General features: G+C 43.9%; 1 protein-coding gene across 1 annotated transcript; it reads left to right on the top strand.

Moving 5' to 3' along the window:
• The first annotated feature begins 6593 nt into the window (after positions 1-6593).
• PTPN18 (protein tyrosine phosphatase non-receptor type 18) lies at positions 6594-24539 on the top strand. The gene is given in 16 exon segments (XM_035029892.1): positions 6594-6755; positions 8132-8240; positions 8507-8583; positions 8663-8758; positions 8872-8910; positions 18936-19004; positions 19598-19660; positions 19871-20013; positions 20414-20480; positions 20564-20573; positions 20576-20634; positions 20719-20808; positions 21096-21184; positions 21894-22096; positions 22596-22670; positions 22872-24539. Coding segments are annotated over 16 exon segments (1350 nt in total). The 5' UTR covers positions 6594-6662; the 3' UTR covers positions 22940-24539.
• Positions 24540-24990: the final 451 nt, after the last annotated feature.

Here is a 24990-nt window from a genome sequence, read left to right as displayed (position 1 = left end):
AAGTAACACACCCTCAAGTTAAAAAAAACAACAGAAATGCACAGTGAAAAATAAACCACCTTCCTCCTTCCTGTGCCCCCAACAATTCCACTGTACTCTCCAAAAGCTATGGACTATTGACTTAAAAAAAGATATATATGGCCAGATGTTTTCTCTTCATGGTATTTTTTAACCCCAAAATCATGCTGTATACACCATTCTGGAACTTCCTGTCTTTCCCTTTAATGATCTCTTTCAGCTGCCTCTAGGTTATCAAGGGTATCCAGTACACGTGGATCCACCTCCTATTTAATACCTGCACATTTAAGTTGTTTTCTATTTTTACTACCAGAAACCTTGCTTCAAGAACATCATTGAACATACCTTTGTGTATACTTATGCGAGTATATCTGATGAATAAATTCCTCTGAGTGGAATGTTGTCTTTAAAATGATCATAGATGCTGCTGAATTGTCCTCCGAGAGGCTGTCCTGGCCACTGTCAGTAGATCTGAGTGCCTGTTTCTGTGTCCTTGCTGGCACTTGGTACTATCAGACTTTTCATCTTGGCCAAGCTCTAGGTGCAAAATGGTTCCCCAGCTGAATTTGTATTTCTTTAATTATGATGGAGGTTGTGCATCTTTTCAAATACTATTGGCCATTTGTATGTGTGTGTTGTCTCTGACCTGTTTGCTCTCTTTCTCTATAGAAATGATTGTTCACCTCTATATTGATTGATTTAAATATTTTAATTGTGCAAAATTTCAAACATACAACAGCAGAGAGGACCATACAGTGAGTCCACGAGCCCACCTCAATGTTGACCAGTCTGGTTTCCTTCATAGCCCCACCTACTACTCCCTATATCCACTCACTTGTTTATTTTGAAGCAAATCCTTGACGTCATGTCATTTCATTCATGACTATTTCTGTATGTGTCTCCAAAAGATAAGGACTCAACAAGAATAACAATACCATTATCACACCTAAAGAACCAATTATTCCAAATATATATTTTATATATTATATATTCCAAATAGGTTATTTCAAATATCGTTAGTGTTGAGTTTTCCCCGATTACAGTATGTTAGTTTGAACTAGGATCCAAATGAGGTCCATTCATTGCAAATGATTGAAAAGTCACTTGTCATTCTTTTTAAATAGCTTTATTAAGATACAATTCACATATCAGACAGTTCACCCATTTAAGGTATACAGTTAAAAAAATATATACAATTAAACTTTTTTATCATTGTCACAGGATTGTGCAACCATCGCTACAATCTAATTTTAGAACATTTTTGTCCCTTCTGAAAGGAACCCCGTACCCATTAGTCACTTCCCATTCCCCTCCAACCATCCCTCCACCCTCAGGCCCTTGTAACCACTAATCTACTTTTGGTCCATATTCTGGACATTTCATACAAATGGAATCCTATTCTGGACATTTCATACAAATGGAATCATACAATATGTGGTGTTTTTTTACTGCCTTCTTTTACTTGGCGTGCATTTTTAAAATTTATCCCTGTGGTAGCATGCATCAGTACTTCATTTCTTTTTACTGCTGAGTAATAGTCCATTGTATGGATATACCATATTTTATTTATCTGTTTATCACTTTATGAAACTTGCATTGTTTCTACTTTGGGGCTATTATGAATAATGCTGCCGTAAGTATTTGTGTATACATCCTAAGTCTCTTTTAACCTATAGGATTCTCTTTTTTTATTTTTTCTTTGTAATTTATTCAGTTAGGAAGCTGGTTTATTTGTTACAGAGTTTCCACAGTGTGGTTGTCTCTGATCTTATCCCTGTTGTGTCATTTAACATTTTTCTGTGCCCTTCTATTTCTTCTGAATTAACATTTAGATCTAAAGTCTCAATCAGGTGCAGGTTTAAATTTTGTTGGTGGGAATACTTGGTGGAGAGTTGTGTTCTTTTACTAGGAGGATGATAATGTGTGGGGTGTCTTTTTTGTGATGGTAGCAGACATTAATATCATTGTTTAGCTCTATTAATTCAATAGCGGTTTGGAACTTGGTGCCTATTTTTCAAGAAATTAATAGATTTTTTTTTCATTACAGTTTCAAATTCATTTTTGCTGGTATATCGGAAAGTGATTTCTGTATGTATATGTGTGATGTGTGTGTGTGTATTATATTTCAACTAGATACCTTATTAAATTTTCTTATAAGCCTTTTTGGTTTTAGAACTCTCTAGCCTGATTATGCATGCCATGTGCCAGTTCCACAGTACTTTTGACAGACCCCCACTCTTGCTTTCTCCTTGCCACAGTGCATTGGCTAGGACTTCAGAACACTGAGCAGTGGCAGCAGCGTAAGATGCCCCCTGCCCTTGCTCTTGGTCTCATTACAGGAATCCTTCCAGAGATGTGCATACTTGCCCAGACATAGATGTGCACTTAACTTCTCTCTGGTTTTATAATTGAGGGACAGAAAGCAATGGAGAAGATCCATACCTCCCTTTGGTTGTGATGCCATGGGCTCTGCATTCAGCACCCACAGAAGAGCCCTTAGCTATGCAGAACTCCAGCCAGACTAAACTTAAAAGAACGTGACTAGTTGGTCTTTTCCAAATAAAGTGCTGGCTAAGCTAAAGTTGGGTGTGGAAGCTGCAAGCCAAGGATGCAGGGTGACCTGACCAGAGGCCCCAAGATGCTACCAGCATCACTGTCAGAGCATTTGTTTGCCTAAAGCTTACAGCAGTTGGAGCCGTTGGCACAGAGCCCAGGGCTGAGTTTATTTCCTCCAAAGGCATGTACTAGCATCTGGGGCTCACTCTGGGTGATGAAGATACCCAGGCTCTGCCCTGGAAGAGTGGGGCTGGTTGGTATGAACATTTTAAGGATGTAATTTTTTAAAGATGAGGAAGAGGGCTTTCCCCCTCCCTCTGTGAAGCAGAACAACAGGGCAGTTCCCAGTAGTAGAAATCAGCCTCCACAGAGAGGTCATGTGGGTTGGCAGCAGGACTGAGAAATGGTAGGTAGGGTGGCTTTCTCCTTGGGCTGTGTTCCCCCAGTTCTAAGCTGCTGCTTTTTTTCCCAGAAAGGGACAAGGAGGGATCCTCAATTTCAGAACACTGAAATCCAGAACCCCTGAGGAGTTAGGGGAGAATAACAAAAGCCCTCCCAAAGGTAGTTAGCTGCAGTCACTGGTAGGCACAAGCTGCCCCTATTGGAGTCAATGTCCTTTTTCCTGTTTGCTAAGCACCACATTTGTGGATGGACCCACAGGTCAGCCCACCCTGCCTGCAGGTTCTTAACAGAAGTGGTGGGAGAATTTTTTCAAATGTCTTCTGCCCTTTTTGGTCTATCAAAAAAGGAAGCCAGAGAAGAACTGTACAGTAATACTATCGATAGTCTCAAAGTATCTCCCAACAAGCTCCCTGGGTTAAGGTGGTATCTATGTTTCTCCATTATAAAGTTACAGTTTTTCCCTTTGCAACATCTGCTCAGCCTCGGTTCCTCACAGCATTAGGAAAGCTTACCCAAGCACCTTCCAGCACCCAGTTCACTTGCCTCTGTTGAGTGAGCACTATGAGCAGGCAATCAGGCAGATTGGCATGTGGCATGTGGGCATCAGGGTACTTAGGATCTTCAAGGGCAGTGCCCTCTGCTCCCACTTCATGGGATTGCCACCAATAGGGTGAACAAAAGAGCCCCATAGCAGCAGCAAATCCCATTGTAAGAACATGGCATGCAATTCTCTGGGAGGAGGGAGAGGTGGGACAGGCTGGGCTACTGGAGGAATTCCCATGGGTCTCCCCATCCCCCACACCAGCCTGAGCTGAGTAAATTGCAAGCCAGGAGCATTTGGATATCTGGAGAGACCTAGAGGGATAGTCAGCGGGGCACACAAATTAAACAATGAGAGGCAGGCATGGAGTTAGGATGAACGTGCAACCAAAAATATAGCCAGTCCAGCTGGAAGCATGACAGGTGGGCTACAGCCTCAGCCATTCTGTTCATAAGCCATAAGATTTTGAACCAGATAGAAAGATCCCCAAATAGGCAGACACACAGACCCCTGGCTAGACAGACTTCTGGATGGACAAAATCCCAGGGAGACAAATAAGACTCCAGAGGGACAGACAGCCAGATAAATGGACAGATTCTTGAACAAATGGGAAGATACCCAGCCGGACATCCAGAAAGACCTGTGGTCAGACACATGGACACCTTCCTGGCATCAGCCAATTAGGTGATCCCAGGCAACCAAAAGACAAAATCCCTCAAGGACAGACAGACATTACCCCAGCAAAGAGATACCCCACCTACCCAGTCAATTAGCCAGGCAGACCTCAGCTTGACAGGCTTAGCTCCTGCCACAGACCCCAGCCTATGAGAAAGCCAAGCCCTTAGCAAGATAAACATCAACCCGAAAAGCCAGGTGGACAGATAGGTACATCCCCCCACTGGACAAACAGACCCTCAGTCACTGGTCAGAAGATCCCCAGCTAGCCAGACCCCAGCTTCTGGGTCAGCCTTCCTGCCTCCCAGTCACCACCATAGATGACATGGATGGCCCAATGACCCTTCAGTGTTGCATCTGCTCCCCAGGTACCACCAGTTTCCAGTGACCTTTGACCTCCAATGACATCCACTAACACCAGGGTCCACAAAGACATTTCATGATCCCAAAGTGACTCTTCCTCATTTACTCTGGTATCCACTAGTCCCTAATGACTGCCATTAGTATCCATGAGTACTCAGACTAAAGAGTGTCCATGACTCCTCCATTGAACATCCATATCTTCTCAAAGTTCCCTGAGACTTCTGTATCCCACCTCCCCAAGTCTCCAAAAACCCATGACCATCCACAAAATCTCAGTGATTTCATTGACATACACTATAGTGCACCGAGCAGGAGCCCTCAATGACCTTCCTTCTTTTGATCCCTCAGTTACTTAAACTACCACTCCAAATCCCAATAGCCCTTCAGCTACTTTCACAGTCTCTCACTGACCTCCAATGGCTGCCAATAACATCTGATGACAGTTGCCCATGAATATCCAAAGAACTCTCACTGACCTCCAATGAATTAACTATAAATGTCCATCCTCAGTGATCACTACTGACCATCTTTGAACTCTTAGAGATGAAACTAATAAACACAGTCCACGGTGACCCCACCCAACCCCTCAATAAACAAAACCAGTGATCATCCACTTTGACTTCTGTCACTTAAACCTGGGTCAGTAAACCAGGTTACACAGCCTCAGGCCACACACACAGAAATGTTTTGTGACATGAAAATTACATGAAATTAAAATTTCAATGTCCACAAATAGTTTTATTGGAATATAGCCACACTCATTTCTTTACATGTGGCCTATGGCTGCTTTCACACTGCCATGGTGGAGTTGAGTAGCTGGGACAGACACCAGAGACAGCAAAGCCAAAAACCAAAGTCTTTTGAAAAAAAAAAAAAAAAAGAGTTTGCCCATCCCTAACTCAAAAAACAACACTCTAATAATCCATAATTAATTAAATCCACAACCTGAACCAATGACCTTTTTGACCCCTCACTTAAAGTACACCTCACCCCATTGGTTAACCTTTTACACCTCAACGACCTCAAACTGGACTCCACAGACAACCCCCTCCAGTGACACCCCCAGAAATTCCTCCCATGACTCCTGGAGCCCTGCTGGGTGAGGGGTGGGCTGGCCCATCTACCCAGGCAGGACCCCTAGGCTCCTCTCCGCTTTCTCCAGCCTCCCCTTGGTGACCCGGGGAACTGGGTCACCAAGTGGTTCTCTTGGCCTTTTCCTGCGCATTTTCTGAAGTTGAGGGTGTGGAGACAGCAAAAAGAGAAGCTCTTTGAAAGCCTTGAGAACATCTTTCCCCCTGGAACCCACTTTGACGGCCTCAGTTCTGTTTCCCTGCAGGTTTATGAGGGTTGAGATCCTTAAATTCAGAAAGGATCCTGGCGCCCCCAGCTCCTCCTAGCCCGACCCAGAAAAAGGAACCTCAGGAAATACAGAGATACAGAAACAGACGCTTCCATTCGGTCTTTCTCACAACGGGGGTGCCCGGGTGTCAGTGCCCCACCCCGCACCCCCCCGCGGCAACCTCAGCAACCTCCCGTGACCTCCCTCGGGCCCCGCCGCCGGAGCTCACAGTGAGGGACGCCCCCAACCCAGGCTCCTCGAGGCAGGACTTGCAGCTGGATCTCCGCGACCATCTCCACTCACAGCTGCCGCGCCGCCTCTCTGGCTCGGATCCCAGTCTATCTCTCAGGGAGACTGGACCTGGGAGGCCAGGCGAGAATGCAAGGCCATCTACCAACGCGGGCCCTTGGAGGAAGGGGCGCGGATCCTGGGAACAAGCAGGAGAAAGCATCCAGCGGATTGTGCGGACTCAGTCAACATGCCCGACGCGCATAAAAAGGGAAGCACCTGCGCTGGACTCAGTTCCCAGGCCCAGCGGGAGAGGACGTAGGGCTCCCGAGGCTGCCTGGGTCCCGGAGCCTGTGGGCGGTACCGGGGCGAGCTCCGAATGTCATTGGCCGAGGGGCGAGCCCTGCCGCCTGTTGCGCGCTTCCATTGGGTTGCAAGATAGGAGGCGGGGCCTCTGCAGCCCGCCTCCGCCTCCAGCTTTCTTGCTACTAGCTGAGCGGAGCGCAGCAGCTGGACTGGACCTCTCTGGCCCACGGCGTCATGAGCCACAACTTGGACGCTGCGCGGAGCTTCTTGGAGCAGTTGAAGGCGCGAGGCGGCCGGGAGAGGGCGATCCTTGCCGGCGAGTTCAGCGTGAGTGGGCGAGAGTGGACGGCCAAACCGCGCGCTCAGTCTCCTGGTCCTGGGCTGTCCGATGTCTGTCCTGTGCGCCCTGCCGCACTTTGCGCCCCCCACCCCCTTTCTCTATGCGTCCAAGGGTGTCTCCTCGCTTCAAGGTCTATTTCCCCCCCCCCCCCCCCGGCACCTCTCTGTCGCTCTCTCCTCTGTCTCTGTCCTCATCCTCTGCCCACAGAACCCCAGAGGGCGAAGTCCACGGCCGGGTTGGGCGGTGCCGCACACGCCCTTGTGTCCCTGTGCCCTCATCCAGCTCCCGGAATAGTCCTGCTACTGGGTGGGGCTGGAGAAGCCGGCGCAGCAAGGGAAGGCAGGCGCGCACTTGCGCTTGACACCGGTCATCCGGGCCTCTCCAGGCACCCTGGTGATCACTTCTGTGATCATGTGGAAGAAGGGGCTAGGGGAAGAGGAACCAAGAAGCCCCACTTCGGGTGGGGGGGAAGTGGGGTGGTGGTGTGGATGTCGGACTCTAATAGGCGCTGTGACCTAGGGTATTTTACCCGGGTCCTCTGGCGTCAGTTTCTCCTTGGGTAAAACGCGACCTCTAATGACCTGAGGAACTGGTGTGGGTAAAAAAGCGCCTAGCACATCTTGAGTGCTCAGTTTGTAGGATCCTTTGTCACTAGTTATAAATATTCTAAACATTACAATGCCGTGATGCAAGCCATGCGTTAGGAATGCTAATGCAGCGTCGTAGGCATTGGTAGGTGTTACTTATTATCGTCTGATTTTGAATAGCTGATAATGATGGTAATACACTTCACGAATTATAATAATCTAATAGTAACAAAGTATCTGTAATATTTTGTTACATAAGTAATGTTATACATTATAATTCATATACATTGTATATTGTCACATATATCATACATCATCATGTTTGTTATATTAAATACATATTCCATTACAATTATTGTTTACAATACAATGTAACACAGTTTGAGCGTTTAGGGGTAGATGCTGAGAGGTTTGAGTGCAACCCTCACTGTTCCAGTTCCTGGGTGGGACTTTTGGCAAGTCACTCAACCATGTGGTGTGTCAGCTTTCTTACCTACACCATGGGGACATTAATAATAGTACTAACTTTGGGGTGACCTTGTAATGATTCAATGTCATTAGCACAGAGCCTGGCATAGACAAGGTGCTCTGAGTTGCTATTACTATTGTATCACTACAATTACCCAGGCACCATGCTATCTAAGAGTCTGCATTCACCTCTCACAGGCCATGTACCTTGTATCCCTACAAGTGCCTCTGTGCCCCAGAACTCTGACCTTGCTCCTCTCTTCCTCTCTCCTCCCTTTCCCGGGTCTGCTAATGGTGCCTTCCGCCAGGACATCCAGGCCCGCTCAGCCGCATGGAAGACTGACTGTATGTGCTCCACTGAGGCTGGCAGTCTGCCAGGGAATGTGAGGAAGAACCGCTACAAAGATGTGCTGCCCTGTAAGTCGGGGTCTTCCAGAGGGAGTCAGTGAGGCTCTGCACACATGCTCCATCCCATGGCAGTCCAGTCCATCCCCACTGTGCTCCCAGTGCACTCCCTCTCAGATCCTTGCAATGGCTGCATTTCTCCTGAGCAGCTCACAAGTGCACCCAGGTGGGATCCCTGCTGGGTGTGCAGTAAACCTGCTGGCTTTCATCCAGGAAGCCATCAGGGCTTTGATGCTCCTATCACCCCAAAGCACTTTTCTCACCTCTCCCACTGGCAGATGATCAGACACGAGTGATCCTCTCCCTGCTCCAGGAGGAGGGACATGGCGACTACATCAATGGCAACTTCATCCGGGTCAGGCTGGGAGTCAGGGAAGGGGTGGACTTGGAGGGGGTGACAGTAAGATCTCGGTGATGAACTTAGCCTTTACCAGGGCACAGACGGAAGCCAGGCCTACATCGCCACACAAGGACCCCTGCCTCACACCTTGCTAGACTTCTGGTGCCTGGTCTGGGAGTTTGGGGTCAAGGTCAGCCTTAGAGGACCATGAGGTGGGGCTAACATTCTGAGTCCTCCCTTGGCCTTGTTTCTCCAATTCCCTAACCCAAATCACTCCCCTCTTCCCTTACCCTTCTTGTCTAGGTGATCCTGATGGCATGTCGAGAAATGGAGAATGGGCAGGTAGGTGTCCTCAGCCCTCTAGAATACATTTCCTTGAGCAGGAAGGAGGCAGGAGAAATCTTGCTAGCACCTCCCTAATCCCAGGTCTGAAAGGCCCAATTCTTGAAGTGACTCCACTATTGCTCTAATTTTTTGTTGATCTTTTTCCTTTTATTCATGGTGCTCATCCCTGCAGTGTTCACAAACCCTTTACTGCAGGTCTTCCCAACCCAAGTCTGCATCATAGACTGTAAGGCCCTACACTGAGCTGTCCCTGGTACAGCTCTGATCTCTGTGTTTTTCTGTCTCTCTTTTATTCACTCCACTCTAGCCATTTTGGCCTTTGCTGTTCCTCAGATGTGCCAGGGATGGCACTGTCTCAGGGCCTGTGCCTTGGCTGTTTCCTTTGCCCGGAACATTCTTCTTGGCTTGCTCTACTACCACCTTCAGATCTTTGTTCAAATGCTACTTTCTCCATGACACCTTCCTGGATCTTACACCATTTAAAACTCCCAAGCACTCCCACTCTCCTTCCTGTGTCCTATTTTCCTTCACAGTTCTTACCATTTCTAGCATACAAGGTAATCTACACATTGTTTATTCTCCATCTCCTTGATTAGAAGATAAGTCCAGGAGTGCAGGGATCTCTGTTTTGCCTGTTAGCATAAATTAGTTACTCAAAAAATGCATGTCAGCTTTGAAGGCACATGGTTTCTACATTCTGGCCTATTCAATAGACAGGGTTGGGAAGTGGGGTAAGTACTGCCCAGGGATGAATGGCTGATCATGGAATCTGTACAACCTGTAGTGATGCCCCTTTTTCATTCCTGATTTTGGTAATTTGTGGTCTATCTCTCCCATGTCAGTCTGGCTAGAGTAAAGATGAGCAAACTTTACCTATTGTACTAGGTCTGTCTTGCTGCCTTTTCTTGTAAATAAAATGTTTTAAAATACAGCCACACTCATATGTTTAGATATTGTATATACCCACTTTCATGCTACAATGGCAGAATTCAGTAGTTGCAAGTTGGGTGGATTGAATGGCTCACAAAGTGTAAAATACTTATTATCTGGCCCTATTTTATAGAAAATGTTAGCCATCTCTGGGCTAGAGGTTTGTCAATTGTTGTTGTTGCTGTTGCTGTTGTTGTTGTTTTTTAAAGAACCAGCTTTGCGTTTTATTTTTCTCTATTTTTTCTCTTATATTTCTGTATTTTTTTTCATTTCTTATTTCATTAATAACTTTTCATCTTTTTCATTTCCTTCCTAATGTTATTTAGGTTTAACACTCCTATTTTTCTAGTTTCTGAAACTTAGTTCATTGATTTGAGATTTTTCTTTTTTCATATATAAGCATTTAATGTTATTCATTTTTCTCTAAGCACTGCTTTAGCTACATCTCACAAACTTGATAAATTGTATCTTCTTTTTCAATTAGTTCAAAATACTTTCTAATTACCCTTGTGATTTCTTCTTTGACTCATGGTATTTGACCATGGTTGTACTTAGTTTGCAAATATTTGAGGACTTTCCCATATATCTTCCTGTTATTAATTTTTAGTTAATTCCACTATGGTCAGAGAACAACTTTGTATGATTTTAATCCTTTTACATATACTGAGACTTGTTTTATGGCTATGAATATGGCCAATCTTGGTAAATAGTCTATGTACACTTGAAAAGAATGTGTATTCTGCTTTTGTTGAGTAGAGTGTTCTATAAATATCAGTCAAATTGTGTCTTTTTTGAAAGACACTTTAATATTTTTGTATCTTTACTGTATTTTATAAATCTTTACTAACTTATTTTCTCTAAATGTTCTATCAATTGCTGAGAGGAGTGATGAAATCTCCAAGTATTCTATAACTGCCAATTAGGACAAATATTATTCAAATCTTATTGTTCGTATGACTTTTTAGGGGGTCTACTTGCCCTATTATTTGCTGAAATAATGTTGAAATCTCTAATTTTAAAATTATCTGTCTTTTCAGTTCTGTCAGTTTCTGCTTCAGCTATTTTGAAACTCTGTAATTGAGTGCATATACAGTTAGGATTATGTCTTCCTGATTAATCAATCCCTTTTCCAATATGTAAGGTTCCTTTCTATCTCTGGTAATATTCCTTCTCTGAAGTGAACTGTGATATTAATATAGCCATTTAAATTGTGCTAGAGTGTACATATCTTTTTCCATTCTTTTACTTTTTATCTATGTTCATCTTTATTTTTAAAGTGTCTTGTAGGTGGCATATTGTAGGGGCTTACTTTTTAATTTAGTTTGACAATCTCTGCCTTTAATTGGAGTAAATCTACCATCTTTGTTTTCTGTTTGTTCCATCTGTTCTTTGCCCCTTTATTCTTTTCTGTCTTCTTCCAGATTGAGATTGATTGATTGATTGATTGATTGATTTAAGGGAGAGAGAGAGAGCACGAGTGGGGGAGAGAGGCAGAGGGAAAGGGAGAAGCAGACTCCCCACTGAGCAGGGGCCTGATGTGGGACTTGATCCCAGGACCCCAAGACCATGACCTGAGCCAAAGGCAGATGCTTAACTGACTGAGCCACCCAGGTGCCCCCAGATTGAGAATTTTTATGAATCCATTTCATAGTCATTATTTACTTATTAGTTATACCTCTTTGTATTATGTGCTTAGTGTGGCTTTAGGGTTTATCAGTTATATCTTTAATTTGTCACAGTCTACACTCAAATAATATTATACCATTTCATTTAAAATGTAAGAACTATACTAGCATATTTCTAATTTCCCATTCCATGCTTTATGTTATTGTTGTCATAGATTTTAATTCTAAATATGAAATATACTCCACAATGCACTGTTATAATATTTTTGCTTTAAATTGTCTTTTTCTTATTTTTTAAAATTTTTAAGTCCAGTATAGTTAACATACAGTGTTCTATTAGTTTCAGTGTACAATATAGTAATTCAACAATTCTAAATATTACTCATTGACCATCATGATAAGTGTACTCTTAATCCCCTTCACCTATTTCACCCATTCCCCACCCCCACCTTCCCTCTGGTAGCCACCTATTTACTCCCTATAGTTAATAGTCTGTTTTTTGGTTTCTCTCTCTTTTTTTTCTTCATTTGTTTGTCTTGTTTCTTAAGTTCCACATATGAGTGAAATCATATGGTACTTGTCTTTATCTGACTGATTTATTTCACTTAGTATTATACCCTCTAGATCCATCCATGTTGTTGCAAATGGCAAGATTTCATTCTATATTCCATTGTGTATATATATATATATATATATATATATATATATATATATATACACACACCACATCTTCTTTATCCATTCATCTATTGATGGACACTTGGGCTGCTTCCATAATTTGGCTATTGTAAATAATTCAGCAATAAACACAGGGGTGCATATATCCTTCTGAATTAGTGTTTGAGTATTCTTTGGATAAATACCAAGTAGTGCAATTACTGGATCATAGGGTAGTTCCATTTTTAATTTTTTGAGGAACCTCCATACTGTTTTCCAGAGTGGCTGCACCAGTTTGCATTCCCACCAACAGTGCACAATCGTTCTTTTTTCTCCACAACCTTGCCAACCCTTGATGTTTCTTGTATTTTTGATTTTAGCCATTCTGACAGGTGTGAGGTGATATCTCATTGTGTTTTGATTTGCATTTCCCTGATGATGAGTGATGTTGAGTAAGTATCCTTTCATGTGTCTGTTGGCCATTTGGATGTCTTCTTTGGAGAAATGTCTGTTCATGTCTTTTGTCCTTTTTTTTTTAAAAGATTTTATTTATTTATTTGACAGAGAGAGACACAGCAAGAGGGGGAACACAAGCAGGGGGAGTGGGAGAGGGAGAAGCAGGCTTCCCACTGAGCAGGGAGCCCGATGTGGGACTCGATCCTAGGACCCTGGGATCATGACTTGAGCCAAAGGCAGACGCTTAACAGCTGAGCCACCCAGGCGCCCTCTTTTGTCCATTTTTTAATTGGATTATTTGGTGTTTGGCTGTTGAGTTGAATCAGTTCTTTATATATTTTGTATACTAACCCTTTATCAGATATGTCATTTGCAAACATCTCCCATTCAGTAGGTCGTTTTTTTTTTTTTTAGTTTTATTGTTTGTTTCCTTTGTATGCAAAAGCTTTGTATTTTGCCACAGCAATCAGATAAGAAAAAATACCATCCAGGGCGCCTGGGTGGCTCAGTCGTTAAGCGTCTGCCTTCAGCTCAGGTCATGATCTCAGGGTCCTGGGATCGAGTCCCGCATCAGGCTCCCTGCTCAGCGGGAAGCCTGCTTATCCCTCTCCCACTCCCCCTGCTTGTGTTCCCTCTCTCGCTGTGTCTCTCTCTGTCAAATAAATAAATAAAACCTTAAAAAAAAAAAAAAAGAAAATACCATCCAGTGGTATTTTTTTTTCCCACAGCAATCAGATAGGAAAAGGAAATTGGTAAACAAGAAGTAAAACTTTCACTATTTGCAGATGACATGATGGTATATATAGAAAACCCTAAAGACTACCCCCCAAAATTATTAAAACTGATAAATGAATTAAATAAGGTCACAGTATACAAAATCAATGTACAGAAATCTGTTGCATTTCTATACACTAATAATGAAGCAGCAGAAAGAGAATTTAAGGAAACAATCCAATTTACAATTGCACCAAAGATAATAAAATACCTAGGAATAAACTTAACCAAGGAAGTGAAAAACCTATACACTGAAAACTATAAAACACTGATGAAAAAAATTGAAGATGACACAAATAAATGGAAAGCTATTCCATGCTCATGGATTGGAAGAAATATTGTTAAAATGTCCATACTATCCAAAGCAATCTACAGATTTAATGCAATCCCTAAAATACCAACAGCATTTTTCACAGAACTAGAACAAACAATCCTAAAATTTGTATGGAACCACAAAAGATCCTGAATAGCCAAAACATTCTTGAAAAAGAAATATAAAGCTGGAGATATCACAATTCCAGATTTTAAGTTATACTACAAAGCTGGCACAGTATGATACTGGCACAAAAATAGACACATAGATCAATGGAATAGGATAGAAATCCCAGAAATAAACCCATTATTATATGGTCAGTTAATCTATTAATCTTCAACAAAAGAGGCAAAAATATGCCATGGGAAAAAGAGTCACTTCAATAAATAGTGCCTGGAAAACTGGATATCTACATGCAAAAAAAGAAAGAAAGAAAGAAAAGAAACTGGACCACTTTCTTACACCACACACAAAAATAAACTCATAATGCATTGAAGACCTAAATGTGAGACCCAAAACCATAAAAATCCTAGAAGAGAGTATAGGCAGTAATTTCTCTGGCATTGGTCATAGCAGCATTCTTCTTGATATGTCTCCTGAGGCAAAGGAAACAAAAGCAAAAATAAACTATTGGGACAGAATCAAAATAAACAATCTCTTTTAAAAAACAGTTTTATCAAGATGCAATTTATCCATTTAAAGTGTGCAATTCAATTGTTTTTAGTATATTCCAAAATTTAGTATATATTTAGTATATTTAGTTATGCAACCATCCCTGCAATAAATTTTACAACATTTTCATTACCCCACAAAGAAATCCTGTATCCATTGGCAGTCACTCCCCATTTCTCCATCCTAGGTAATCCCTACTCTATTTTTGGTCTCTTTAGGTTTGACTACTCTGGACTTTTCATGTAAACTGATTCATATGATATGTTGTCTTTGTGACTGGGTCCTTTCACTTAGCATGTTTTTAAAATTTATGCATATTATAGCATGTGTCAGTACTTAACTCCTTTTTATTGTTGAACAGTATTCCATTGAATGGATCTACTGCATTTATTTATTCATTTATTGGTTTATAGAATGTGAGTTGCTTCCACTTTTTGGCTATTATGAATAATGCTGCTATGAACATTTGTGTGCAAGTTTTTGTGTAGAAGTATGTTTTCAATTCTCTTGGGTACATACCTAGAAGTGGAATTGCTACATCATATGGTAACTCCATTCTTAATATTTTGAGGAACTGTCAAACTCTTCCACAGCTACATCATTTTACCTTCCAATCAGCAATGTATGAGGATTTGAATCCTTCACATCCTCACCAACACTTGTTGTTGTCTTTTTTTTTCAACACTTGTTTTTTTTCAGCACTTGTTATTTGTCTGTCTTTTCCCCATTGAATAGTCTTGTTATCCTTGTTGAAAATCAATTGACTATAAATGTAAGGGTTTATTTCTGGACTCTCAATTCTATTCCATTGATTGGTAGGTCTATCTTTGTACCAGTACTATACATTTTTTATTATTGTAACTTTATAGTAAGTTTTGAAATCAGGAAATGTGAGTCCACCAAATTTCTTCTTTTTTTCAAGTTTGTTTCGACTTTTCTGGGTCACTTGCTGTGCAGAAAAGAGTAATATAGCAGGCTTATGATTAAAAAAAAAAGACCTTCCTACTAGGTTGGATCTTGCCTGGAAATTGGATTTCTAATAAAAGTGGCTCACTATGCTTGAACTGTTTATATAAACAGTATGGTTTATTTGAACACCTGCCTTCCTTCTGGGAGTCTGAAGTTGTGGTACATACTAGTCAGAGGGTGCCCGTATAACACATGGAATGCCCCAGTGAATTCCCTGGGCACTGACTGCCTAATGAGCTTTACTGTGGACATTTCACACATGCTGTCTCAAATCATTTCTGGGGAAATTAAGCACATTGTGTGCGACTTCACTTGGAGAAGACCCTTGGAAGCAGGACTCTTGTTTCCTTCATTTTGCCCTGTGCATCTTTTCCCTTTGATTTTTTTTCTGTATCATTTTATTGTAATAAATCATAGCCATGAGTACAACTGTATGCTGAGTCCTGTGAGTCCCCCTAGTGAATCATCAAACCTGAGGGTAGTCTTCAGTATCTATGACACACTCATTAATATTAACATATTAATGTTAAGATCACCTTGCCAATATCTTCAAAAAGCCTTCTGGGATTTTGATAAGGAATGCATTGAATCTATCAATTTGGGAGCTATTTCCATCTTAACCATATTGTCTTCCATTCCATGAACATGGATGTTTTTCCATTTATCTAGGTCTTCTTTAATTTCTCTTAGCAATGTTTTATAGTGTTTAATTTAGTCTTGCACTTTTGTTAAATTTATTCCTAGTTTATACTTTTTGATGTTATTGTAAATGGAGTGATTTTCTTAATTTCATTTTCAGTTTCCTTATTGCAAACCAAATAGTTTTCACTATATAGAAATACAATTGATTTTTGTTTGATATTATGTCCTGCAACCTTGCTGAACTCATTTATTAGCTTTAATAGTGTGGGGGTGTGTGTGATTATGTGGAAAACTTAGGGTTTTCCATATATAATATGATGTCATCTGCAAATTGAGATAATTTTGCTGCTTCTTTTCTAATCCAATATTCCTCCTTCTGTCCCTCCCTATTTTCCTTTCTCCCTTCCTCCCTCCCTTTCTTCCATTTCTTTTTTCCTAACTGCACTGACTAGACCTTTCTGTACAAAGTTGAACAGAAGTGGCAAGTGCAACCTGATTTTAAGGGCAAAACATTCAGTCTTTCACCATAAGTCTAAGGACTGGTTGTGGGGTTTTTTTGTAGATGTGTGTGTGTTGTTGTTGTTTTAATCAGGCTAAGGAGTTTCCTTCCATTTCTAGTTTCCCTTGTATTTTTATCATGAAAGGGTGTTGGATTTTATCCAAAAATTTTTTTCTGCATCTATTCAGATGATCATGTGTTTTTGTTTTATTTTCTATTAATATGGTATATGACATTGATTTTTTATATATATACAACCAATCTTGCATTCCTGAGATTAATCCAACTTGGTCATGGTGTATAACCCTTTGCTGGTATTTTGTTGAGGATTTTAATGTCTGTATTAATGAAACATTGGTTAATAGTGTTCTTTTCTTGTGATATATATGTTTAGTTTTCGTATCAGATTAATATTGGCTTCATACAGTATGTTGGGAAATGGTCCTTCAATTTAAAAAAAAATTGTGAAGGATTGCTATTAATTCTTCCTTGTTTGTTTGATAAAATTCACTAGACTGTCTTTTTTAAATGTTAAAAATGAGAAATATTTTTTATATTTAGCTACATATTTGCTTTTTCTTTACTCTTCATTCTTTTGTGTAGATCCATATTTCATCTAGTATCATGTTCCTTTTGTATGAACAGCTTACTTTAATATTTCTCACAGTATGGGTTTGTGATAAATTCTCCCAGCTTTTGTTTGTCCGAAAGTGTTTTTTTTTAATTTCAGCCTTTTTAGAATGTCACAACTTTGACTTCTGACTTGCAGTTTCTGACAAAATTCTGTCATTCTTATCTTTGTTCCTTAATATGTAATGTGTCTTTTTGTGTGTGATGTTTTTAAGTTTCCTCTCTCTCTCCCTCTCTCTCTCTCTCTGGCAATTTGATCATGATCTGCCTTTGTTTGGCTTTATGTTTACTCTCCTTATAGTTGACTTTCTTGGACTTGTGGGTTTGCGGTTTTATCAAATTTGGAAAATTTTCCAGCGATTATTTTTTCAAATATAGTTTCTGTTCTCCCCTCTCTCCTCTCCTTCTTCTGGACTCCAGATACACATACATTAGACCATTTGGTATATTTCTACAAATAACGGATTCTTTGTTCATTTTCTCCCCAGTAATTTTTGAGTTTTTTTTCATTTTAAATAGATTCTATTGCTATGTCTTCATGTTCACTGATCTTTTCTTCTGTGTCTAATCTGCTATTAGACAGTGACTTTTTAAATTTCACGTATTTTATTTTTCCTCTCTATAAGTTCCATTTTGGTATTTTCTCTATCTTTTGTTTCACTTTCATTATGTTCATGTTTTCTTTTTCATCTTCAAGTATATTTAAAATATTTAAAAAAAAACTGTTTAAAGGTCTACTTCTTTCTTCATCCTTATTGGATCTTCTATTCACTTATTTTTCTCCTGGTTATGGGTCATGTTTTCTTGTTTCTTTGTATGTCTAGTAAATTTTTATTGGATGCTTGACATTTTTAATTTTGCAGGTAACTGTTAGATTTTATTGTCTTCCTTTAAAGAGTGTTGGACTTTTTCTGGAAGGCAGTTAAGTTACTTTTGGATGTTTGATCATTTTAAGGTTTGTTTTAAAGCTTTTGTAGGGCAGGTCTAGAGTAGCCTTTATTCTAGAACTAATTTCATTCTACTTTTAACATGTGGTCCTTCTTGGTTCCCTATTGAATGCCCTTATAGTCAGTTGGGTCTCTCCACTCTGGCTGGAGGAATGTAAATTATTTCTATCCCATTATGAACATTATAGGAAATATTCATCTTATAGGTCCTTAGCTATTATTCTTTCGTAGGAAGTTATTCTTGCCTGGCTTCACAGAGTTTCATGATCCTCAGATTATTATTCAGCTAATAATACTCAAAGGAACCATATGCAGACTTCTGAAATTTTTAACTCTTTTTTGCATAGCTCTGTTCTTTCCAGGACTCCAGCTAATAATACTCAAGGGGACCATTTGCAGACTTCTGAAATTTTTAACTCTTGTTTGCATAGCTCTATTCTTTCCACGACTCTGCCCTTCAAATTCTAGCTGCTTTGGCCTCCCTGAGCCATGATCTCTGGCTCCTCAACTCAGTGGGATCATTGGACTCTCCATGTCCTGCAGTAAGCTGGGGCAGTCATAAGATTTGGTCCATGTTTCCCTTCGTTCAGTGATCACAATCCTGCAATACCTGTTGTCCAATGTCTGAAAATAGTGGCTCATATGTTCTGTCCAATTTTTTAGTTGCTTACAGTATGAGAATATTCTGGCCTGTCTTCCTCCTGCATGGTCAGAAGCACAAGTCTCCACTGTGTCTGTGTGTTTAATCTGATAAGGTTCTGACAGCTGGCCTGCATGACAGCTACAGCTATCTGTGCTTCCACCAGCAATGCCTGAGGTATTCTGTGGGGGTGTGGATGTATTGAGCTGGAACTCTAAAGCAGACTACTGCTCTTCACTCCCTGCCCTTTCTCCCTTGCCTTTTGCAGAAAAAGTGTGAGCGTTACTGGGCCCAAGAACAGGAACCACTACAGATTGGACTTTTCTGCATCACCCTGGTGAGCTGGGGCAGAGGTGGGAATTGTGTTTTATGAAGTCTTGGATGTTGTGGGAGGTTTCATAGAAGATTCTCAGGGAAGCTTTCAGGCTGGGCCTGAAAGGATGAATAGTTTTCCCACAGTCCCCTCACACTGCAGGGAACCCTCTAGTATTAGCGTGCAATAGCCAGAACTCAATATATACATTGCTGTTGCATTTTAACTATGATCATGGTTATCTCTGTTATATAAATGTGCCTGGTTAGGTTCTTAAAATCCCTATTTCCCTTACCATTTCATAACTCAGGAAAATCTCTTACCTCAAGTCAAATATAGTTGGAACATAATAAGTACAATAAAACTCTTGTAGAATGAAAGAAATATTTTTTCTTTTTTCACTATAAATGAGCTTGTTGGGGTTTTTAATCATAGTTCTTTCTCCCCTCTATCAAATGTTTCCTTCAGGAAAGCCATGGGGGATATTTGAGCTGAATGAATTTTTAAAAATATGTTGACTTTGATTTTTAATCAGAAATGCTTTGTTTTCTGCAAATGTCTTTTGGCACCTGTGGTCTTTGCTCTCCTCTCTCTTCCCACCTGCCCCACATCCTCAGACAAGGGAGACATGGCTGAATGCAGACATCATGCTCAGGACCCTCCAGGTTACTTTTCAGAAGGTACTTAAAGGGAGGAAGAGGCTCCCATATGGGGAGAACTATTTTCTGTCTCTGTTTTCTCATTTGTAAAATGTGCATTAGCAATAGTACCTATCTCCTCAGTTATTATCTGTTGGATTTAAATGGAAGATGTTTAGAACTGGGCCTGACAAGCAGTAGGTGCTCAATAAATGCTTTTTTATTATTTGCCACTCGTTTCCTGTGTTTCAGGAATGTCGTTCTGTGTACCAGCTGCAATATATGTCCTGGCCAGACAGAGGAGTCCCCAGCAATCCTGAACATGTGCTCACCATGGTGGAGGAAGCCCGTCGCCTCCAGGGATCTGGCCCCAGCCCCCTCTGTGTCCACTGCAGGTTTAAGAAATGGGTTTTATGGCGGTCTGGTGAGACAGAGATGACTGGTGGGGGAGTGCAGAAGGCAGGGAGGGCCAGTGCAGGCCTTGAAGCCAGTGTCACAGTTTGAGTGCCTCTTTTGAAAAACCTGAAGCCACACTAGCTCATGCTGTATCAACTGAAATTTAGCATTTATTGAGTGCAGAGTGCCTGCTGGAAGAGTAGTAAACACAGAGTTGATACTCAACAAATGTAAGCAATTAAAAAGTTTTTTCTTCTAATTGTAATCTGGGGATTCTGAGAATCAAAAGGTGCTGCAGGGGATCCTCCATCAGGACCTTCACTCCCAAACCCAAACGCCCCACATAAAAGGGGTTGTGGGCAGGTCCTGACCAAGCTTATGCTTATTCTTGCTTGTCAGCGCAGGTTGTGGGCGAACAGGTGTCCTGTGCACTGTGGATTATGTGAGACAGTTGCTCCTGACCCAGGTATGAATAGGGCATATGTGTGCTTATGTGCAGTGCAGGTCCCATGCCCACCAGGTCCTGTTCATATGCCCTCTCTGCCCCAGATGATCCCACCTAACTCTTCAACGTGGTCCTGGAGATAAGAAAGCAGCGGCCTGCAGCTGTGCAGACAGAGGTGAGAGCCTCAGTCTCCTCAATCCAAGGACACATCCCTCCTCCTCTTGTTCTCCCTTTCTGAGGATTCCTCTTCCCCCACCAGGAGCAGTACAGGTTCCTATACCACACAGTGGCTCAGATGTTCTTCTCAGCACTCCAAAACACCAGCCCCGTTTACCAAAATTTCAAGGAGGTACCAACGCCCCCTTCCTACTCTCTTCCTACCCACCATCAACACCCTCAGAGACCAGGACCCAGAGCAGAAGTCTTTGGCCACCATCACTGCAGCATCTAGCCCATGGACTCCTTCTGGGAGCAGAGACTGGCTATGATACCCACTTTTGTCCTCCTTGCTACCTTATCAGACTGTTCATCTTAAGCTTCCCCACCCCAGCCCTGGCAGAGTCCATGGTCACCTCCATCAGGAGTCTGGCCAGTTTCCTCCAAGTCTCATACCCTTTCCCTCCTGTCTTTCCCCAGAACTGTGCCCCAATCTACGACGATGCCCTCTCCTTCCAGACTTCCCAGACCCTTCCCACCACACCGCACCCACCTGGCGAGGTCCTCAGGTACCCAGCTCCATCTCCTCGTTCTTCCCTTTCCAATTTCTCATGCTCAGAGGCTAACCCTTTCCTCGCCCTTGAAACACCAGCCCTTCCTTGCTGTTCAGTTTACCAAATATTCACTGGCTCTTTGAACTGAGTCGGGGAATCTGCCCCAAGATGACACTTTGATCCCAGAGATCCCATTGCCTTTGCCTCTAAGGCTAGCCCCTATGTTATCCCTTTCTTTGCTTCCCTAGACATTAATTTAGCAAATATTTCTTGAGGCCGCCCACTTGTCAGGCCTCATGTCAGGTGCTGGGGACACAGAGTCAACCTTCCTTTGCAGCAGATTTCACCCCCACGGCCTTTAGACTAGCTCTCCATTTTGAGGCTATCCCTCCCTCTCCTTTAGATGCCACTTCCTCATTCTTTTATTCGGACATGTACACAGAAATGACCACCCCTCAGTACCAATATCCTGCCCCATTCACCTGCCAGGCTGTCCCCTTCCCTTCACCCACCTAACTTGCCAGGCATTCGAGACACAGAACCGAGATCCAGAGACCCCTCCCTCTCTCCCCTGAGACCTGCCCGCCCGCTTTCTCCGACCGGCGACCGGCGAGCAGCCTCTGGCGGGAAGGAAGCCGGCGGTTGACGAGCTAAGCGCACTCCCCACCCCCTCCCTCCCTTGGCTCAGTCGCTTCACTTCCTCCCCCGCCCGCCCCACCCGCAGAAGCATCTCGGTGCCGGGGCCCCCGGCCCTCACCATGGCCGACACGTACGCGGTGGTGCAGAAGCGCGGGGCGCCCACGGGCACCGGGGCGGGGGCGCGGGGGCGCGGCGCGGAGGAGGCGCCGCTCTACAGCCAAGTGATGTCGCGCGCCCTGCGGCCGCAGGCGCACGCGGAGGACGCGCGTGGGTTGCTGCCCGGCCGCGGTAAGTCCGGGCCGGGCGGGGGCGGGGGCGGGGCGGGGCGGGCCTGGGCGCGAAGCGGGAGGGCCGGCACCCACCTGAGCCTTCTCCAGACCCAGTCTTGCTGGGGTCGGGAAGGCCCTGGAGGCCTCAAGGACCCCCCTCCATCTTCCCCCCCACAACTCCGCCCCCAAGTCCGGCCTGGTCAGGGCCTAAGCTGACATACGTACGTGCTCTCCCGGCCACGCCTCTGGGACTGTTGCCCAACTCCGGTCACGGCCGGAAAAGGGTGCCAGGCCTATCCTTGAGCCCAAGGCTGGGTCCGTTTCTCTGGCGACGCTAGCTAGTCCAGGCGGATCCGTCCGTTTCCGCTACGCCCCCTCCCGCTGCCCTCACCGCCCTGGCCCCCAGCCTGCCAGCTCAGGCCCCGGGAGCCTGGAGGATGCACTTCTGCCCCGGGTGGGTTCCGGAGCTCCGTGGGGCTGCCTGAGTCAATCCTTGGGGGGTGGTTTTCTGCCCGCAGTTCCTGCTGACCAAAGCCCTGCAGGGCCTGACGCCTATGAGGATGTGGTGGATGGAGCTCAGAATGGTGGGCTAGGTGAGTCAAAGCCTGGGTTGCTGGGCCTCCGCAGCTTTGACCAGGATTTGGGGGTTTAGGGATGGTGGCATGGGGCTCACACACTCCGAGTCCTGCGGATGTGGCTGCAGTAAACAACCAGGGCCTGGAGGCTTGAGGATGACCTTCCACACATCTCTGCGCCTCAGCTTCTCCACGAAACACATGGTGCCCTTCTTCCAGGCTTCAACCTGCGCATTGGAAGGCCTAAAGGGCCCCGGGACCCCCCTGCTGAGTGGACCCACGTGTGAATCCTGCACCCTGCCTGCCTGTTGCCTCACATGGGCGCCTGGACTGCTGACGGCCATTCTCTGCTATGTGAAGTGTTGGAAATGGGAATGCTGGTCCTGGATCAAAATAAAAGTTTCTCAGGGTGGAAATGTAGGGGCTTTGCCCCAGTGATTATAGTATTCAAGGCTTGAGGCTGGGGGAGATAGTTGAGAGATAATGGCTGGTGAGACTGCAGTGAACAGATACAAGAATAAACATCAGGAATGGGCCCAACCCCAGGGGACTAGGCAGGTTCTCCCAGGTGTGAAGAAGAGGATGGGCAGATGGGCTTCTGGAGACTGCCGCCATCACCACATAATGGACTAGTTCATCTCAATATCTGAGCCTCCCTCACTTAGACACTCAGCTGGACACAGAAATGGGTAGGCCCTGAAAAAGACTGATAGACACTCCCCCACCCCCCAACCACCATTCAGACAGATCCAAGCCAGGTAAACAACCCAGCAAACTGATTTCAAACAGGTAAAAAAGATCCCCACATGGGTACACAGACAGATGGGCCCCCAACCAGGACAAGTAGATAGCCATACACCTAGACAGCCAGACCTTCAGAGGGACGGTCCACAGCTGGATGGATGGACCTCCCATCAGATAAATCAACTAACAGCCTGACAGACCACCCCCCGCAAGAGAGACCATCAAAAAGACCCCTCTCCCAGCTAGGCAGCCAGCCAGACACCAGCCAGATGGACCCCTAGGTGGACGGACTCCCAGACAGACATAAACAAATCCCTAGCTGAACAGATACAGACATCCTCTGCTAGACAGACCCAGCCCCAAGTGGGTGGGCAGACTGACAGACCTAGTCAGACTCCTAACTAACTAGCCAGATGGACTCCCAGCCAGACAGAAAGACCCTTGATTGTACAGACACCTTCCCAGCAAGGCAGATAGGTGGGTAATCCCCACCAGCTCACCAATTCCAAAGACCCACATTTTAGCGGACAAATTGATGCACCACCTGCTGGGAAGACTGCCAGGTGGATCCCCAGGAAGTCAGCAGGCCAGATAAGTAGACAAACCCTCAGGTAGATAAGCATCCTAAGCCAGACAGATCTCCCACTGTCCAAACCATCTACCAGCTTGGCATACCTTGCAAATCAGCAGATCCTTCAAACAGGCTAGATCCCTGCTCACCAGATCGACCCTCCAATCTCTCAGATAGGGCCTCGGAGGATGAACCCCTAGTCAGACACATGACAGATGACCCCAGCCAGACAGTGAGGCATTATGCTCAGAGATAAAAGAACTCCAAGCCAACTGGCCAACTAGATTCTGAGCTGGACAGACAGAATCCAAACCAGATGAACAGGTGGACCCCCATCTGGAGAGATGAATGGACCCCCAACAAGTCAGACCCTATTTAGACAGATCCCCAACTAGATAGACCCAAATCTGACAGGAAGACCCCCAACCAGACTAACTGAGCTGTTCACGTAGACCCCTGGCCAGACAAACCTTCAGTCTGAGCTGACAGCAGATGCACACAGATTGCTAGTTTGGCAGATAGATCTGCAGCTGGTAAGACAGACATCTAGCCTCACAGACAGACGGACTGACCTCAGACTGACAGATCAGTCTGTAGCCACACGGGCTGATAAATCTCCAAGTAGATAGCTGGAAAAGTGAACTCCAGACAGACTGAATGCCAGCTTGGTAAGACCCTCAGAAAGACCTCTGGCTAGACAGATGTGCAGACCCCCAGCCAGAAGGACTGCAGCCAGACAGATCCCCAACTAGACAGGCGCTCCATGAGCCAGACAAATCTCCAGCTAGACAGACAGAAAAGTGGACCACCCAGCCAGAAAACAAACAGTCCTCCATCAAGATGGATCTTCAAACCAGACAACCCCAAGTGGACAGTAATACAAGAGTAGATTTACTCTTGATCCTCCAAAACCCTGATCCTGCTCTGTGATCTTCTCTCCTGATGTGATTTCCTGACAATGTCTAGTTCATTCAGGTTCCCATCCATAACACAGAAAGCTGTCCTGTGTGATGAGCATGGACC

The sequence above is a fragment of the Mirounga leonina genome, unplaced genomic scaffold (assembly GCF_011800145.1).
Source record: "Mirounga leonina isolate KUSES-001 unplaced genomic scaffold, KU_Mleo_1.0 Mir_325, whole genome shotgun sequence".
Taxonomy (NCBI): domain Eukaryota; kingdom Metazoa; phylum Chordata; class Mammalia; order Carnivora; family Phocidae; genus Mirounga; species Mirounga leonina.
This window is presented reverse-complemented; position numbering and strand designations above follow the sequence as displayed.